Genomic DNA, 18,436 nt, shown 5'->3' on the forward strand with positions numbered 1-18,436 from the left:
GACTACTTTGCACTTTGCTGACTTATTAAATCCACAGTTGGACAAAAATGCTGTTTGGTTTTAATACCTTTAGGAATTCTGTGCATATTTGCTTAAGGACATATGATGATGCAGAATTTTATGTACGTTATGCATGTTTTGGTCCAAAAGCCGTGTTGGTGACTGAAGTTTTACATTTACACAATAAAGTATAAAAACATTAGATTTGACTGGGTTTTTTCTCGCTAACTTTAAATTTTAGTTGTTGGGACATCATTTTAATCAGATTTAAGAAACTGAAATGACTCACTAAAATGACTCACTGGGGTTAGAACAAAATCCGCTTTTCCTGAAACCTTACTATTAGGGTGCAAAAAAAAGTATTTTACTTTTGAATAAACCATGTCATTGAGTTGGAAAAATTGGAGACTTTAACCTGACTTTCCTTAAATTCAAGTCACATTAATACACACTGCTGATTCGAAAGCAATAACATAATTAAGTTGATGCGACTTAAAGAAATTGTGTTCATCTGATTTGTTAATTTGGAAAAAAATAAAATAAAGGCATTTGTCTTACCACCTGAAGTAATTTGTAATTTTTTAGTTTGGCCTACACGTAGACGGTGTTATGAATGACACTTCCAGACAAAATGGACAGGATGCTTAGCCGTAATATTGCACGGGGCGTCAAATATTGTAATTCACAACTCTCGTGAGCATCGCACTTGTAAGAATGGCACTGTGTAAAGGTAATTTACAAACTAGTGAACTTACTGAACTTTACGTGGTGGCACAGATCTATAAATTGACTACAATGGCAGATTTTGGATAAGGATGCGAAAATGTTCTTAAGGCCCAATGCTCCTGTTAACTTTATAGTTGAATATAAACACAATTAAATGTTTCGACGCAGCAGACATTTTTAAAATTTTATTATAACTTAAAATAAATACTACCAAAAAACAAGGCAAGCCCTCTACTGGACACCTGCCGCAATGTTTTGGTGTGAAAACAAAAACAGGCAAACAACTAAAGAGGATTTGAACCGAAGGGAAAAAAACGAATCAAACAAACAAAAAAACAAATTCCGCAATGCGTCCAACGTTATCCTTCTACCGGAGAGACGCGTTCTCACAGGAACAAGCCAGGGTAACATGGCCATAAGCAAAAAGTAATTAAGTAAAAAACAAACAAACAAAAAAAAAACAACCTAAATAAATAAAACAATTACAATTATGGTACAAAAATACACTGGAAAAAAATCTCTCATAATAACAACATTAGAAAACCTGATGTAGAATTGTTAGCGAAACCAGTATCTCACAGCGAGAAAATGGGCTGGAACTTTAACGTACGAACACACGTCATTGTGACGATGAATTCTGCGGATTCGAAAAGGTTCAGAACGCTTGGAACTTGTAAGGAGGGGCGTGTAACCATGGCAACTCGTCCCTATGGAACGCTCCCTCGTTTTAGTTTGTCATTTGCAGTAGCTAATTTAACATTTTCTTCCTTCATGTACTTTTTTTTTTTTAATCATCCAACAATTAAGTACAGTCGCACAACACCTGTCACACAATTTTTTCTGTTCAGCTGTGACGAATAACGAAAGGAAGGCATTGCATATATACATCACACAGACACTGCAGCCTAGTGGAGAGCGGGACGTTGCTGGGGGAGTGGAGGTGAAGATTTGGGGCGGGGCTTACAGTGAACCGTAACGCCCACTCGCCTACACAGACGTGGAGCAGGGATCATGTCACGTGGACACTGCATGGCTCAGTTGCTCAAAGGGTAATGTGATCTGACGGGGTTACTGATTTCCACATACTGCCGATGTCACACGTTCATTAAACATTTTCTACAGCTAGGCAGAACTCGATAATGCTGGAAAAACAAACCAAAAAAAACCAATAGAGAGACAGATGTGTATTGTTATATCCTCGCTCCCAACAATTACGTCTGTATTACGTTGTGAAAAAGGAGTGTATTGTTGATTATAAACTCTTCCCTGCAGAGGGCTGTGGTTACCTGTGACCAGCTTTCACCCACGGTGTCCTAAAGAACTAATTAATCTAATTTCACAGGCAGAGTCTAGACCTTCTCTGAGATTAATGGTGTTAAGACACAGAACCAAGTCTGGCACTCGTGAACTATCGTAGAAGAGGGACCTGAATAAGTTTACCTTTCTGTCTATGTGTCGTCTTCATTATGGCATGAGAGGTGAAAACTGGCCTCAGGTTAGCACTATTACTTTATACACAGAAGGCTTGTAGCCGAGTTGTGTGGTAGGGGCAAAGTTACCCAGATGTACATCTCACAGACACACTTTCCACATTCTCTGTCTGGAGAGCACACAGTGGTCTGTCAAGTCAAGATTTCCGGGTGGAGTTGTCCTGTGGTTAAAGTGGTTTGCCTCACTGAGGTTCTCAGGTGAGGTTAACAGTAATCGGCAGTTTCGCACTGGTCTCCACCTACAAATCAGATCTTTATAGCGGAATGAAAACAAATCACGGAGAAAAAAAAAAAAAAAAAAAAAAAAAAAAAAAAAAAAAAAAAAGATTTGTGTTCTTCTCATTTCTATCTTGCACCTGTTGGTTTGTACGTTTTGGGTGGAAGGTGCGTGCTGTACAGGAACATATAAAGGTAAACTGGGACAAGTTTGTGAGCCTGTTGGGTCGGTCTACTGCCACTGCTGCTAACCCTGCACACACACCTGTCTGTCTGCTAACCCTGCACGCACACCTGTCTGTCTGTTGGTCTTAGTGTTTGGCTGACACTTAAGAACTACACACATAAGGCAACATGTTTTGGTATTGTTCCCCAAAATGGCTCTTTCAAAACAATCAAAACATACAAACAAAAACAAACCCAAAAAAAAAAAAAAAAAAAAAGCCAAAAAAAAAAAAAAAAATCAAACAAATAAAAGCACCAAAATAAAACTTTAGGTCAAGTCAATGGTAATACTGATGGATATAATTTAATGCACAAAACAAAACAACCAAAACCAAAACAACCTTCTGTAAACCACAACAATGCTGAAAACGAACGAGACTTTTTTTATGTGGGTTGACTAGGTTCAGTCCAACCCAACTGTGCAAAACCCCTTTTTAAAGTCCCACAACAAAAATGGAACAACAAAAACAATGAAAGAACAAAACAACTTCTCAAAGTCGATAAGTAATCAGAGAGAAAAGAGGAGGGGGTGTTTAACGAGGGCAGACTTCTCCTAGCATGGCTACGCAAGTTCCTTAAATGGCCTCAGCTGAATGCTGGCGCCTTTAAACGAGCTCACTCTCTCCCGCTGGCTGAATAAGAGAATTGTGGGAAATGTGGTCTCCTTTCACTATCAGCTGAGTCCATTCCATCCTCATCAACTGCAGAGGAGACACAGAGAGGAAGTGACTTCAGGAAATGAGGGAAATTACATCTACAGCTTGATAATATCTATTATTTCTTATATAAAAACATTTTAACGCTCAAAAAATCAATTGTTTACCCATTTACTGGTGTTTGTTTCTGATTTTGTGTATAAAAATACCTCATTAAAAAAACAAAAACATCAAGACAGACAATGCCTTCTAGGTCGTAGAACAGATGAGTACAAACTGAGAAGGTTGGGTTTTTCTGACCAAGATGGGCTGACATACAGGTCGGGTTTGAACTCACACTTCTCGGGAGGGGTGATTGTGATGGTCTGGGCTGTGAATTCCTCGTCAAAATACCTGGTGTCCGTCTCAGATGTCACCTGGGGCATAAACGGGGGGACCAGCTACAGTGAGAAAGAGGGAAAAGGAAGAAGGGAGACACAAGGGAGACACAATCAGTCGTCTTATCAACAGTGAACCTCCACAGGGCTGCTGAGCGTGTGCAGTCTGCAGTCTGCACCCCACACCCCCCCCCACACACACACACCTCCATGGGGTCCCCTCAGTGGGTGTAGATGGTCTGTTACCTTTTTGTCATACACGTCCTGCCAGTCCAGTGTAGAAAAGAAACTGTGTCTCATGATCTCCTTCGCGTCGTCTGGGCCTCCTCCCAGTCTACACAGGGATTAGGAAAGGTTTGCAATTAGCAGGCATGCAAGCGCACATACACTCACCCAACTCACCCACTCACCTCTTGTTAGGGTCTTTGATGAGCAGTCCGGAGAGCAGAGACTTGGCATCTGCGGAGAGGGTCCTGGGAAATTTGATTTCCTCCATAAGAATCAACTCAAACAGCTTCTCGTGGTCCTGCAGACACATACACGGCGAGGAGTAATGACCTGATTGGTAGCTAAATATATAGACATACACACCATCATCATAAAGGTAAAGTACACAAAAGACCAAAAACATACAAATGCAAAAAACATTGCTATCCTAACATGCATGACCTACTTAACGTAAGCATAACAGCTGCAATTGAGCACGCACACAGACAGCCTCTCACACACACATACCTGATTATAAAAGGGGAGGCGACCACACATCATCTCGTACATGACCACGCCCAGCCCCCACCAGTCCACTGCCCGGCCGTAGTCGTTATCCTCCAACACCTGATCAATCATGAATACACTCAACTCACAGGTGGCCAGCACCTAAACAACATGCTAGAACGCAATAATGCAACGGCTTGTGTGTTCTAGCTGTTAGCAGGCAGTCAGTACAATAACCACCTTACTAACCCCCCAGTCAGTACAGTAGCCTACACTGATGGCGGAAAACTCAGCAGTAATTAGTGTAATCGAATAGAATCGGTTACTGAAACCCTTCAGTACATAAACAAATAAAGAGTGCTTGCATAATGCTCCAGAACCTGTATAGTAATCGTCATTGCCATAACGCTTTCCTCTAATACATTACTCCCCAACATGCTGTGTTCTCAGGCCTATCTAGTACAGCAGTGAACTCTACTATAGTGATGAATGAGCAGACACAGGTGCAGGTCACAGGTAAAAGAATTCGGTTCTCCTCTGCCACCTACTTCATTATTCATGAATACAGCCATGGTTTATTCATTTTGGTCAGAACTTCCATGTACGTGACCTTTACACGACAATTAATTTTTCAGTGCGGCGCACTAATGCCGTTCAGTCTCAGTACCCTGACGCGCGCCGTCATACACGCACATGTACAACGCGATCATCCTGTGAGTCACACGCGTCACTGTGGATGGTTCTGACCTGGATGGCTGCACGCGTCACATACAGGGATGATGTCAGGGCGTGATGACATCACCCACAAAAGTCAAACACAAAGCGGACAGACGGCCCGCATCTACAGCAGGGCCAAGTGTTTAGTGGCGTTGCTGCGGTTATGGGTACGGGACCTCGGGTGCCAGGTACTCCGGGGTGCCACAGAACGTCTTCATGGTGGCAGCGTCAGTGATGCCCTCCTTACACAGGCCAAAGTCTGTGATCTTAATGTGCCCATCCTTGTCCAGCATCAGGTTCTCCAGCTACACACACACACACACACACACACACACACACACACACACACACACACACACACACACACACACACACACACACACACACACACACACACACACACACACACACACACACACACACACTTTTCTGTATAGTACAAACCTTCCAGGACATCAGCAAATAAAAACCACTGTGTCCAATATGCTTACATCTTGTATGTTTACTGTTTATAATGTCAACAAGGCTCTCTTTAAAAGGAGGGACTGTTACTCCAGCACCCAGGAGGGCTGTTTCGAAACTGCAGACCGCATCTTTAAGCTGACGTCATTAGCATGATGAAGACTTCCAGTTAGTCTTAAAGTTACATTCAGCAGATTGCAGGGTGAGTCATGGTGAACACGACTATACCCAGCAGCTCTAGAAAACATGTTTTTATTTTCTCCAAGCCAAATGCTGATCTGTCAACAAAACGTACAAGTGGGTGGTGTTTTTGTTTACCTTCAGATCACGGTAAACAATCTTAGCAGAGTGCAAGTAGTCCAGTGCAGAGACGATCTCAGCACCATAGAAACGTGTCCGGTCTTCCGAAAACACACGCTCTCTCGACAAATGGAAAAACAGCTGCGACAAATTAAATAAATGAACAACAACAACAACAACAAAAAATCAACCAGAGACAGCACTGCTGTGCCAGCACGCTTCACTGAACGCCGCTCATGGTGCAGGCCAAACAAACCATGTGTCTTACCTCGCCGCCGTTTACGTACTCCATGACAAAACACAAGCGATCCTTAGTCTGAAAGGAATACTTCAGCGACTGAGGAGAAAGGGGGAAGAGCAGGTTTCAACTAAGACAGGGATATTGGTGTTGGGAGGAGCGGGTTTATTTTACACAATACTCACTGTTAAAAACGGATGCCTAGTGTTCTTTAATACTCTACTCTCAGTCAGCGTGTGGGCCACCTCATCCTAAAAGGAGTTAAAGCAATTAAGAAAGGGGGGGGGGGAGAGAGAGAGAGAGAGAGAGAGAGACAGTGTGAGTGAGAATGGGATACTGGTCTCAGGCAGCGTGAAGAGATGGTTGAAGACTGGGGGTTTCTAGAACAGACCGTTACAAGCAGGACTGCAGTGTTCCCCAGTTAACTTAAGCCAAGTGTCAAGACTGTCCAGCAGAAATGTCCTTCAACTCTTCTCCTGTGGAAGTCTTGATTTGGGCCAAAGGCATTCAGCTAGGGAGGAATCCTCACTAATGCCACAAGTCAAGACTGTCCAGTCGGAGAGGAGGCAAGGGCCATTCCTACTGTGCAGTCCTCACCGTTGTCTTACATCACCTGGATAGTCAGATACCCTGTGCTGTGGAACACCCCACAGGGGCAGGAAATCTCAGCCCAATAACAGGACTCGGTTACCACCACCAAGCTGGAATCTTGGATCTTAGTTCCAGGAGTTCCAGTCTGGGTGGTGTAGGTGCTCCCTCACCTTGGCGATAATGACCTCCTTTTTCAGGATCTTCATTGCGTAATAGGTCCCACTGGCCTTCTCCTTAACCAGAATCACCTTCCCAAACGTGCCTTTGCCCAGCAGTTTCAGATAGTCAAAGTCATTCATTGTCTGGTGGGAAGAAGGAAAGACATGAGAGAGGCCATTTTAAAACCAGAGCGCACGGGGATCCAGAGGGGTCGAAGATCAGGTTCCATAAGAAAACATTCCGCCGTGGTTTTGCATCAGTCGTTTTGTTTTTCTGCTAATTATTTCTGCCTGCTGGCTTGAGCTAACCAGTAAATCCAGCCGGCTGGAAGAAGGTCCTGGAGAGGACCCGGACTAGCCGCCTTTGCTGAGGAAGAGTCTCTTGGTACTCTGCAAGGTGAGCCTAGAGGAGGCCTCTGGTTACCTTTCGTTTATGGTGACTGATGGATGTGTCCATCTCCTCCTCGTTGACGATCTCGATCTGGGAGGTGGGGCTACACAGGATTCCTTCTTCTTCCTGTTTGGCAAGCTTATCCGCCACCATCTGGATGGCCTCTACCCATTCGTCCCTGTTACCACGGCGACAGAAGTGCATTCAGGACTGCGGAAGGGTTCTCCCAGTGCTCAGCTTCTACACACTCTGACTGATGCTGTTGTTGCTAAGCAGTACACAGTTATCTGCTATATTTACACTAATCAAATGCTAAAGTGTTCTCCTGTCTCAGTTCTGGAGTGTGCCCTCGCTGTTCTGTAGTGCATTTACACCGTGCTAACCCCTGCCACCATCGGGTGCGTGTTGTGTGTTAGGGGCACTGACGTCATGGCATGCTCACCGCTCCTCGGGCGTGTCCACATGGAACGTGCGCTCTATCACAGTGGTCCACTGCAAACACCTGATGATGAAGGTATTGGGCTTTGGCCTCTCTGTCTTCATCAGCTGGCACTCTGTGGGGGGGGGGGGGGGTTTAAGGTGGCATCAAGATAGAAATATGTAAAATATCTGATGTGTACTCGCAGTGCAATGTGAGGCATTTGTTGTTTGGTCTGAGGCTGCTCCTTGCACTGCCACCATCCTGAACTATACTGTGAGGTATTTGTTGTTTGGACTACAACGGTCACCAGTCTAAGCAGTAAAGCCAAGTGTCTGAGGCATTACAACCGTCACTGTCCCAAACTGTAACCATGACTCATGTTGTAGAGAAAGTGAAGCTAGTGTGAGCGAGTGTGTAGGATTGTTGAGTCAGCCTGCTCTGAGCACAGCAGGTCTAAACCAATAGAACATTGATCAGACCTCATCATGGTGTGTCCAATCATGTCCAAAGAGGAATACAAGGCTACACTCTGCTCAGTCTTCCACAAAACATTGTGAAGAACGAAAACAAATTTGGAACTGGAAAACTTCAAAAGCTTCCATTCCATTTTATGGGTGAGTGGGTAAAAAAAGAGGGAGGAGGTGAGAAAGAGGTAGCGAAGGACAGAGAGATGGAGGATGAAGGACAGAGATGGAAAGAGAGATGGAGGGATGAAGGACAGAGAGATGAAGGAGGGATGCTCACTGGCCACAGAGAAGTTGTTGAGGGGGTAGGCAAAGTCTGCATCCTGGGGCTTCTCCTTATAGCCGATGAAGGAGCCGTCAGTCTTTAAGAGGAAGTACCGGGGCCTCCAGTTCTTTATATACTCTCCTGTAGGAGACAGAGAGAGGGGGAGGAGTCAGATCTCTCGCTCTCTCTCTCTCACACACACACACACACAGTTATTTATGTACTCTCCTGGGCAAGAGAGAAAGGAGTCGGCTCTCTCTCTCTCTCACACACACACACTTCATGTACTCTACTGGAGGTCCGATAGAGAGGAAGTCCTGAACTCACTCACACGCAAATGCACATGTGCACATGTGCACATGTACACATAAGCACGGGAGCACTCATGCGCATGTGCACGTGTGTCTACAATTCCTCATGAAACAGCAGGGTTTTTTAAAAACATATAAAACATCATTATATGATATGAAACAGCCTAACCTTAATCCTAATCCCATTTGCCGCAGTTTATTTCTGCCTGGATTTTAGGTTACCACATGCACATAAAGAGACACTCGGCTGGAGTTTTAACCCATTTGCTTATTAAAAAGCAACAAATTTTAATAATGTCCACCAGCACATGTGCACTTTTCTTTAGAACTTGATAAACCGCTAAGCGCACTGCTGTACGACATGCACAGGCGCGTGCTGGGACGCATTTCACATCAGGACGGCGGTTCATACTGACAAATGTTAAGGAACGCAGGCGTGCGGTTCGGGTTTCTCTTGCTCACCTCTCTTCTGAACCCATCCTTCTTTCACCACGTTCTGGTCATTCATGTTGAACCCCAGATCAGGATTCAGGGGGTCAGGGGGTCAGGTCTTAGCCCAGTGCTGTGCCTCTTGCAGCGGGTTGCTCGGTCCCTGCCACTGCTCGCGCTCTCTCGGTTTTCTTTCCCACCGTCCTCGTCTCTCTTACTCTGTAAGGCAGCGCGTTACAGCCCGGCCTCAACTCCTTCCTTCAGTGCTTCTCCACGTGTCTCTCTCGATCCTTCAGACACCCCAGCGGTGACTCAGCCTGGAAGGAAGCAAAAAAAAGAAAGAAAGAAAGAAAAAACATTTTTGAACATGAATGCACGCGCACGCACACAGAGTTTGCATGAGAAATTAAGTCATTGTTAAGCTCCAGAGCGAGTTTCCCACCCCACCCCAGTTCCAGCAGTCTCCTCACACACTCTTCCTCTCTCTCTCTCTGCTACTGGGAATCAGCAGACATTTTACCCTGGCCCACTGACCCAAGAGCAGCTGTGGTCTGACATAGATCTGAAAAGGCTGGATCATTTATTCCTGTGCACCTTCTGTACTGGAGTTGCCAAAACCCTTGCATCTAAGCACTTACTGCATTTGAGCTTAACCTTTGTTTGGAAAAGCAACCAGATCAAGCAATCTCCCAGTCTACATATCTGACAGATTTCTGATCAGCTGTTCAGAGCGCAAGTAGCAGGAATCACATAACCATGGTGCACATTAAGCAACAAAGACTGATGATCTGTGAGTAATCAGGATGGGTTTTTACGCTCCACATCCTTAGAGCCAAAGCCCAGGGCCCGTCCTGCCTGTTTAAAAAACGCGGTTCCCACGTTACTGCCTGCCCTGACGCTACACTGCACTACGCGCCAACAGACATACAAGTCAAGCTAACGGTTGTTTTTCCATGAGGACGCCAGTGTCTACACTATAAATCAGTCCCCAGGTTCTCATCATCATACACACATTCTTCTTCCCTCTTTACTAGTAAACTACCTATGACAGTTGAAACCAACACAAGCATAAATAGACGACAGCCTTGTAGAAAGCAAATGCAAACACGGCAACATTAAGGCCTTCAGAGGACAGGAAAACCAAGTGATTGCACCTCCAAGTGTCATTCAGATCTCAGCAGCTGTTTCAGAGGAGTGTTCCAGACAGACACTCAGCTATCACAGGATTCAAATGATTACTTACACAATTAACCACTGGCTGGATCATTTTGGCACCATGCTGCATAGCTGTTGTCTGGACCACTGTGCAGCACCAAACCAGAACACAATGACCAACACAGGTCTAACTAACTATCAAAACACAACAGTGACCAAACCTGACCAACACAGGTCTAACTCACTACCAAAACACAACAGTGACCAAACCTGACCAACACATGTCTAATGCACTACCAAAACACATTATTGCCACCCTTACGTCCTTTTAAAAACACGCACTGATATTTTCTTTGGCCATTAATTTTACGTCTTCTGATTTTCAAGTTACATAACTGTTCCTCGTTGCCAGTCAAAATAACGAGTTTTAACATAAAAACCAACAAACCTATCCTATGTCAACAAAAACAATGGCTGACGCTACGACCATTCCTCTGGTACAGACTCCGATGCTGGGTTTGTCATCACAACCCTGTTAATCTTTCGCCATTTCGATCTCCCCTGAAAACCATTAGTCATTAATTAAGTGGCCGGCGGAGCTCCGGCGGGGTAAAAACAAACCATGAAACAGTTTTCCTTCCCAGGGCGTGTAGTATCGTTTAGGCTGCAGTTATATAATATAGGGCCGCCACCGCAACGCTGTAAAACAGGAGGGACGCTGACCGGTTAGCAATAGCATGCGGCTGCATTAACCTGGAAAAATGTCTGCGGACACATCTCCTCATTTATGGGACGTGAGGAACAGGAGCGTGCAGGCCTGCCTCACAAAAACGATAAACAAATAAACACGCGTAGCGTGAACATATGTGCGTTTTGTTTCATTCGCAGCTCATTACAATCAAAATGGAGGACTAAGACAACGATTTTAGTCTTATTTGGTGCAAACAACAAAAAATAACCAAACAAACCCCAAAAAGCAAATGTGTGCACATTGGAGGCAGCAGCGTCGTGCCGAGGCCGCGAATCTCACAATTTTCGTCCAGGCCGAACCTCACCACTGAAGCATCAATGAGCACACGCGCTCGCATCCCAACTTACAGACGCGCTTCGCGAGCCAGCTAGCCGCGCGGCTAGCGGCGCGAGAGCGGGCCCCGCGCTCGGACGACCGCACGACCGCGCTCTCCCGCCGACACGTCCTCGCGGCGCCACGCAAGGGAAGAAAAAAAAGCATCGGAGCGTGTGTCGTTACCTGCCACGGAGCGAGACCGGGGAACGCGCAGGGTGCCTCCCTTCGGAACGAGCAGCTCTATGCTCGCGCCTTTCGCACGAGACTGGCAGATGTTGTTGGGTTTTTTTTTTTTTTTTTTGGTTTTTTTTTTTCTCGGAAAGGCCGGCGGCGGTCATGAGGAAAACGGAGGCGAGGACGCCCGTGATGCTGCCATTGTCGCTGGCGTTACCCGGTGAACCGAATGACCCTGGATATGCTATATCGCCACCGAGGACAGAACGCGCGGCGGCGGCGCACCCCGTCTCCACTGCGCCGCTGGCACGGAGGAAAGCTCGTGACGTCACGTGTAGCCCGATTTCGGACGACCCCAACCCACCCCACCCCTCCCGACTTTATCACTTTATCCAAGCGTGTGTTTGCCGCCCCTCTCTCGTTACAACGCATAGAAATCCTGAATCAGTGCGGCGGAGTTTGCATGCCTAATGAATGCTAGCATCCTTCACGCGTTTAACGTGTCTCACATGGCTCCTTTTCCACATGCATGGGCTCTCACGGGCTGCAATTAAATTTAGGCCCTTTGTTTCATTTTTAATGCACGTTTCCCCTATCCAACTTCACCGGAGGCTACAGGCGGGAAGTAAAACAGGCGACTCTGGCCGGCTCTAGTCTAGTGTAAACCAAAAATATATTTATTCGAACTTGCAAGTCTGAAGAGAACTATTTATAGATAAGATATTTATATATGAAACTTATGGAGTGGTGCAGCACGTCGGGTAGACGAGGTAGAACGCGGTAATAGGTTAGCAGTACCAAGGTCATGGGCTTAGTTCGCTAGCGAGTGCACATACTGTCAGAAAGATGCATCTCTAAGTCACGCTTAAGTAACTCGTAAGTCTGCCAAACGCAGTAATATAATGTACGGAGACGTGAAGTCCTACCGTATAAAGCTACAGAATGGCGCCATCTCGTGTTTGTCTGGGGGTATGGCTTGCCGGGCCGCAAGTTACTCCTTATACAGTTATTTAATATAAAATCCTGAAAATTAACACTCCAAGGATTTAAACATTGCAGTGTAATGATCTAAAATCAGTGGTCTAAAGTTATGGTTGTACTATAGCAAATGTACAATTATATATGTGCATAGGACTACAATTGGAACAGAAAAATAACAGGCGAATAGAGGACAAATCTGCACAATTTAAATTTAGGCTTTCCCAAAGTGAAGCATTTCCTCTGCACAGAAGAATGATAAAAGATCCTATAACAGCTCCTATAAAAGTGTTCTCACAGGCAAAGGTCCAAAGACTTCAGAAAACATCAGTATTATACAACTAGGTGTCTTATGTGTTAGAGAGAATCCCCTAAGCATTAGTTATCATTCTGGTTGTTGGAGATGAACCACAAGAAAGTATCAAAGTATCTGTGACTGTGGTTGAGAGAGAGAGAGAGAGAGAGAGAGAGAAACAAAAAAAAGAAAGGAATGAGAGTCAGATTTCTTAGCTCAGGTAACTTAGGTAGCTCTCTACCCTGCTGGATTTGTGTCATTCAACTGATGTCCACAGAGAAGATCAGGGTACAGGTAGAGCACACAGAACTCACAGCTCCCATCTTCACTACTTCACATACAGGTAAGTGCACACATGTGTTTCACACATTATCAGGACAAATTAAAGAAAAACAATGTTAACCAACCTCGTCAGGACAAAAAAGGGTTCTTTCTTGAGTTTTTGTTAAGCAAAAACACAAACATTTCTGTTTGGTTACTGAGGTTAATGTAAGGTTTATATATAGTTCCCTATATATATATATATATATATATATATTATACATATATTATATAATATCTAATGTATAAAATGTGACATGTGAGTGTGTTTGTTTATACACCTTTCAGGACATGGGTCACTTCTAGAAACACACATTTTCTAAACCTAATCCCAGACATATCTGTCCCATTAATTTCACCATATAGAAATGTTTTTGCTGTTTCATTTTTAAAAAGGAAAAATGTAGTTCATACAAAGCACTTTACTTAGTCAGGACCATTTTTCTTCAGTCTCACACACACACACAAAGATGGACAGGATAATCATTGGAAATTGATGGGAACCCCTCCAAAAAAGAGCATATAGGTCAGGTAACAGACAAGCCTCCATAGATGTCCATCCATTTTCTCTGTTAACATGGCAAAAAAAGGAATGACTTGCTCTGTGTGACGTGCAGGGGGCGGAAGGTGTGGGGCTGGGGCTTCGGACCCTGTGGACCATCAGCGTGCCGACTGCGGGATGGCAGGACCAGGAATGGCACTGCAGCTTCACGAGTTTAAGGAAAGTCACAGGACTGACCCACAGCGTGGAACAGCAGGGGGAGCCATGACGTGAGTGGTGCGACTTCCAATACACGCCTGAACCGAGAGAGAGTAGACCTCCCCTCCTTTCAGCATCATTCAAATGGTCCCATTCTAACAAGAATGTGCTGACATAGGTGTGTGATTGTTTGAGGGAGGTTGGGGTGGGGTTTGACTACAGTTCAGGGACATAGAGGCTGCAGTTTCCTGCAGAGAATGAAGACACAAACGGAAACATGCAAGCTCTTTCAGACACGCCAAAGTGGCTGGCACATGCTCCTACTACTGGAACACAGGAAAATTATGTTTATCACGTATATAAATGTGACATGAGTCAACAATGAGGTGGCTGTGCCAGGCTGAAGGTGCTGGGTGTTGTCGCTTTGCAGACTCTCGCAGCAGGGCACAGACATGCTCGGACTGTAGCCGGGACAGCTGGCGAGAATTCAGGTCATCCACTCCAGGCGAGGGATTTTCATATCCTTTCATGATTTTTCACTGGCTTTGGCTGAAATCCATAATTTGGTTTACTGAATCAGAACTTCCCATGACTTTAGCTGCATTTTCGCCGTTTTCTAGGTGGCAGCTCAGAAGCTAAGGTCACAAACCCTGTAATCACCACAATTTAATCCAGCCAGTCCCCTTTAAGGACTTGGTTCACCGTGACACGAAGGCTAAGGGTCGGAGCAGTTCACTGCAGCTCCTGCACTGCCATTTCTAGCTCAGGCCAAAAATGCCTTGATAATTAGCAGCCAGCATCAGGTGTGTTAGAGCACAGAACACAACGCACCGCGGCCTTCCAGGACTAGAACTTAAAAAACAACGCGTCCAACATTACCACCCCTGTCACATAGATTGCCATACTCAAATGGCCACAAGGGGGCGCCAGTAGAATTGTTTTCAACCCAACACACCTCGCTCAAGTTTTCCTCCTGAATACCCTGACTTGATGTGTGTTAAGGAATGAAGCACAAGAGGCTACTTCTCCAGGAGCAGAGCCAGACAGACCTGATCTGAACATGACTCTCTCCCCCCAGACAAGGGCTGATGTCTGTGGAGGAGCCACAATGGTCACACGGCCTCAGGGAAGAGGAGCGATACCAGCCTAGCTTTGACCTTCTGACCCTGGAAATGTCAACCTGCGCAGAGAGGGATACACACTCCTTACTCACACCCCACAACCCGCACCACATACCAGGAAGAGTTTGGTCACCAGTCTCATCTATACCGTCAGTTCTTGGAGTTTAATCTCCAGAGCTTTCATGCACATGCGCGCGCACACACACACATGCACATGTAGGCCTAATGACTTAAATCTCATTTTTATTATACTCCAAGATGAATATATTGCAATCATTACACATAAAATAAGGTAACAAATGCTGATGTTTTAAGATGCACTTATGAATGACTGTACTACAGTGTCCTGAAGATGTGCTGTACTACTGTATGTGTAACTGTGACTAAAACAGCATGTATTACACACTTATCATTACATATGCTTGTATATCAAACAAAGCCATTTTTTTCCCTATTGAAAACTATGACCATGGCATATTAATATATTATAAGCTGGTAGTGTCTGTAGAACGTGTCCCACACCAGACAAACCAAGTGTTATTGATCCTTAAGTTCACTGGAAAACCACCACTGAGCGATCATGACATTGACTTTAATGTTGTCTTTCCAGTCTCACATCCTGCACCTCTGCTCTGCTGATGACCGCAGGATGATGCCAGTTTCCCAACCTCATCAGCAACAGTTCCACACTTAATAAAACAAATATTTATCTTAGTTTTTGCATTTCTTTCATACTAATTATATAATGACGGGGCAGTTGTGCTAGCTGTTGTCAATATAGCAGTTTATCCACCCAATTTAAAACAAACAATAATAAAAAAATTCCTTTAAAAAAAGCATATTGATACCAGATTATTAGTGTGTTAAAAAAAAGATTTATCAGTTGATTCTTTCTTTCATTAATGTTGTTTAGGGTTGCCTGGGGTCTTCTGGCTAGTTCTCCAAATTCTTTGCCTGTTGCTAATGTGTTAGTTTAAGCACCTCTGTGGTTGCGTCCCTCTCTTACTTGTGTTTGCTAGGAGGAAGTGCTTTATCTGGGCGACTGGAATCATTTTACAGTTCGAGTTCAAAGCCATGAGTTTACATCACCATTAGGTCTCACCCTGCTGACAGGAAGCACAATGCTACTGTTTACCTGAGCAGTAAAAATCCTCATGTGGCAGAACAAGTCACACCTGTTCTGGCTTACGTAGAGTTTTAAAATAGCAATCATAAAAGATTTTAATGAAATCTTTCCGGTATATTTCAGTCAGTCAATCTTGTCACCCATCCTTGATATTGCTCCATACAAACATGTTAGAATCTGAAACAATATAAGAACTATTGTCTTAATAAACCATATTAAAATGTTTTAAAATAGAAAAAATACAAGAACAAAAAGATTTTAAAGGTTTTAAGGTCTGTGTGATATTTGGTAAATTGGTGATATATGGCAAATTCCACAGAGGTCCAAGTTTAGCAGGGAGGATATCGTTGAGGTTTGAACTCTTGGGTGGCCATAAATGAGAAAGAGAGAGAGAAAAGAAAGAAAGAAAGATTGTTATCAAAAAAAGATTCAACTCAAAAAGGCCATAAGACATGGGAACAAATTCTCTTTACCCAGTAAGAAGCAGAACGCACAAAGAGTAAGCCTGACCTTGTGGTCTAAGTCAGGCTATTGTGTGGACTATTATGGCTATAATACACAGACCCTGACTTCATCAGTGAGATATAGTTTTATAATGACTGCAAAGTCAATGTGAAATATAAGAGTTTTATCTAAACAACAAACATAGAAACCCAAATAATAAGAACGTGCAGGTAAATCATTCACGTGTGGAAAGATTTTGAAATCCTAAGGAACAGGAACTCGATTGAATTGAAGAGGCAACAGCTGATATAGATCATATCTCCCTCTGCGTGTTATGCAAAAACATGGCTCCTATTATAGCGCTAATGAATTATAATGGCATAATATGAAAAACCTTCAACCACATTAGAAAAATAAATCACAAAAACAATCAAGGACTATCAGACACTTCTAGACTGACCACTTACAACAAAATAAATATAAAATCTAACAGAACCAGATACTTACATTATAGAGCCTCAAAATATAGAAGCGTTGGTTAAACTCGTCAATCTAATTCTGAAATTTTTTTCGGTTTATAAAAGGAGGCAAATTTGACCCCAGTAATTACAAAGACAAGCATAATACCTCAAGGAACTCTAATAGGATTTTTACCAAACCACTGCACCATCAGACCATATACATTCTTTACACCTTTCATATAGTTTGTAGATGTTATCTAAGCATTTAATTCAATTTGCCATGTGGTCTTAATATGTAAATTTATTCTGAATAGAACAGGTGGGAAAATATTTCTTTTTATAAAGTCACTATATTCAAAATTCACATTGCACGTAGAATTGGCCGACACTGGACAGAATGATTTTAACTGGGCTGTTTAAGTTAGACAGAGAGTTGAGAGAGGGAGCTGGCCTACACTACAATACTACACTTATCAGTATGCATATAGCTGACCTCAGACCAGCCCTGGACCTCCTGATCATCTTGAGCTTACCCAAGGGCTTGTTTTACACTAATGACCTGTGGGCAATTGTACATGTTATTTCATTGGCATATTTACACCACCCATAACCCATATATAGTTTAATCTTATAATTTGCTTGGCTGCATAACAAGGAATGATGACATTGCTGGATGGCCAGTATACTAGAATCACGTCACAGAGAGAAGAAGGAACTGTGGTCTAGGAAACCACTCACCTACTATCTAAACATCCACATATCTAGACATCCACACAAGAAGGTGGTGTCATAATTTACATTTAATCTGATGCTTTTATCCAAAGTGACTTACAATTATGGCTGAGTACATTCAGCTCACAGCTCAGCTCTGTAACCATGCTCGAAGCATAAAGAAAATTTTATGTTTTTCATTCACAGCTCACCTCCGGTAACTGCTCGACGCACAGACACCTTTTCTCACTCACAGCTCATCTCCATAACTGTACTTGAAGCACAGAACATTTTACTCACTGACTTCAGCTCTGTAACCGTGCTCGATGCACACACACACAAAAAACCTTTTCTAACTTACAGTTCAGCTCCTTAACCGTACTCGAAGCACAAAGAAAGTTTATTCACTCAGTTCAGCTAAGTAACCGTGTTCGAAGCACAAAGAAAATTTTACTCACTCAGTTCAGCTCCGTAACCATGCTCGACGTACAAAGAAATTCTCACTCACAGCCCAGCTCCATAACCGTACTCGAAGCACAAAGAAAATTTCTCACTCAAGTTGAGCTAGGTAACCGTGCTCGACGCACAAAGAAACTTTTACTCAGTTTAGCTAGGTAACCGCACAAAGAAAATTTTACTCACCCAGTTCAGCTAGGTAACCGTGCTCGACGCACAAAGAAACTTTTACTCAGTTTAGCTAGGTAACCGTGCTCGACGCACAATTTTTTTTTAC

At 43.8% G+C, this 18,436-nt stretch overlaps 1 protein-coding gene and 1 long non-coding RNA gene across 8 annotated transcripts; one reads left to right on the forward strand and one right to left on the reverse strand.

Moving 5' to 3' along the window:
* Positions 1-898: 898 nt before the first annotated feature.
* On the reverse strand, positions 899-11,844 carry akt3b (v-akt murine thymoma viral oncogene homolog 3b). 4 transcript variants are annotated; one of them, XM_027013722.3, is made up of 15 exons: positions 11,556-11,839; positions 9,185-9,468; positions 8,427-8,552; positions 7,704-7,815; positions 7,295-7,439; positions 6,883-7,014; positions 6,307-6,372; positions 6,152-6,220; positions 5,902-6,024; positions 5,298-5,426; positions 4,426-4,524; positions 4,101-4,216; positions 3,937-4,024; positions 3,651-3,753; positions 899-3,358 (listed from the first exon to the last, which is right to left on the reverse strand). In XM_027013722.3, the coding sequence occupies exons 2-15, from the start codon at positions 9,228-9,230 to the stop codon at positions 3,273-3,275; spliced, it is 1,440 nt and encodes a 479-aa protein (XP_026869523.1). In that variant the 5' UTR covers positions 9,231-9,468; positions 11,556-11,839; the 3' UTR covers positions 899-3,272. The 4 variants fall into 4 exon arrangements, with proteins under 4 accessions (XP_026869523.1, XP_081556834.1, XP_026869525.1 ...); XM_081700708.1 differs by lacking the exon at positions 11,556-11,839 and adding an exon at positions 11,405-11,423; XM_027013724.3 differs by lacking the exon at positions 11,556-11,839 and adding an exon at positions 11,275-11,411.
* A 279-nt stretch (positions 11,845-12,123) lies between these two features.
* Positions 12,124-15,687, forward strand: LOC145651923 (uncharacterized). 4 transcript variants are annotated; one of them, XR_014118023.1, is made up of 5 exons: positions 12,124-13,162; positions 13,758-13,911; positions 14,271-14,345; positions 14,919-15,110; positions 15,572-15,687. It is a non-coding gene; the product is annotated as an uncharacterized LOC145651923 (long non-coding RNA). The 4 variants fall into 4 exon arrangements; XR_014118022.1 differs by adding an exon at positions 13,591-13,666 and having other exon boundaries at positions 14,919-15,683; XR_014118021.1 differs by having other exon boundaries at positions 12,124-13,666; positions 14,919-15,681.
* Positions 15,688-18,436: the final 2,749 nt, after the last annotated feature.

This window comes from Electrophorus electricus, chromosome 18, assembly GCF_041902795.1.
Source record: "Electrophorus electricus isolate QZ-2024a chromosome 18, ASM4190279v1, whole genome shotgun sequence".
NCBI lineage: Eukaryota > Metazoa > Chordata > Actinopteri > Gymnotiformes > Gymnotidae > Electrophorus > Electrophorus electricus.

Bases quoted from the DNA above. Each gene is read 5' to 3' on its own strand.
- akt3b (XM_027013722.3), bottom strand. From the start codon at position 9,230: ATGAATGACCAGAACGTGGTGAAAGAAGGATGGGTTCAGAAGAGAG. The intron at 6,025-6,151 runs GTAAGACACATG...AATTTGTCGCAG, and splicing joins AGTACGTAAACGGCGGCGAG to CTGTTTTTCCATTTGTCGAG. The intron at 4,217-4,425 runs GTATGTGTGTGT...ATGTGTCTGCAG, and splicing joins GCCTCCCCTTTTATAATCAG to GACCACGAGAAGCTGTTTGA.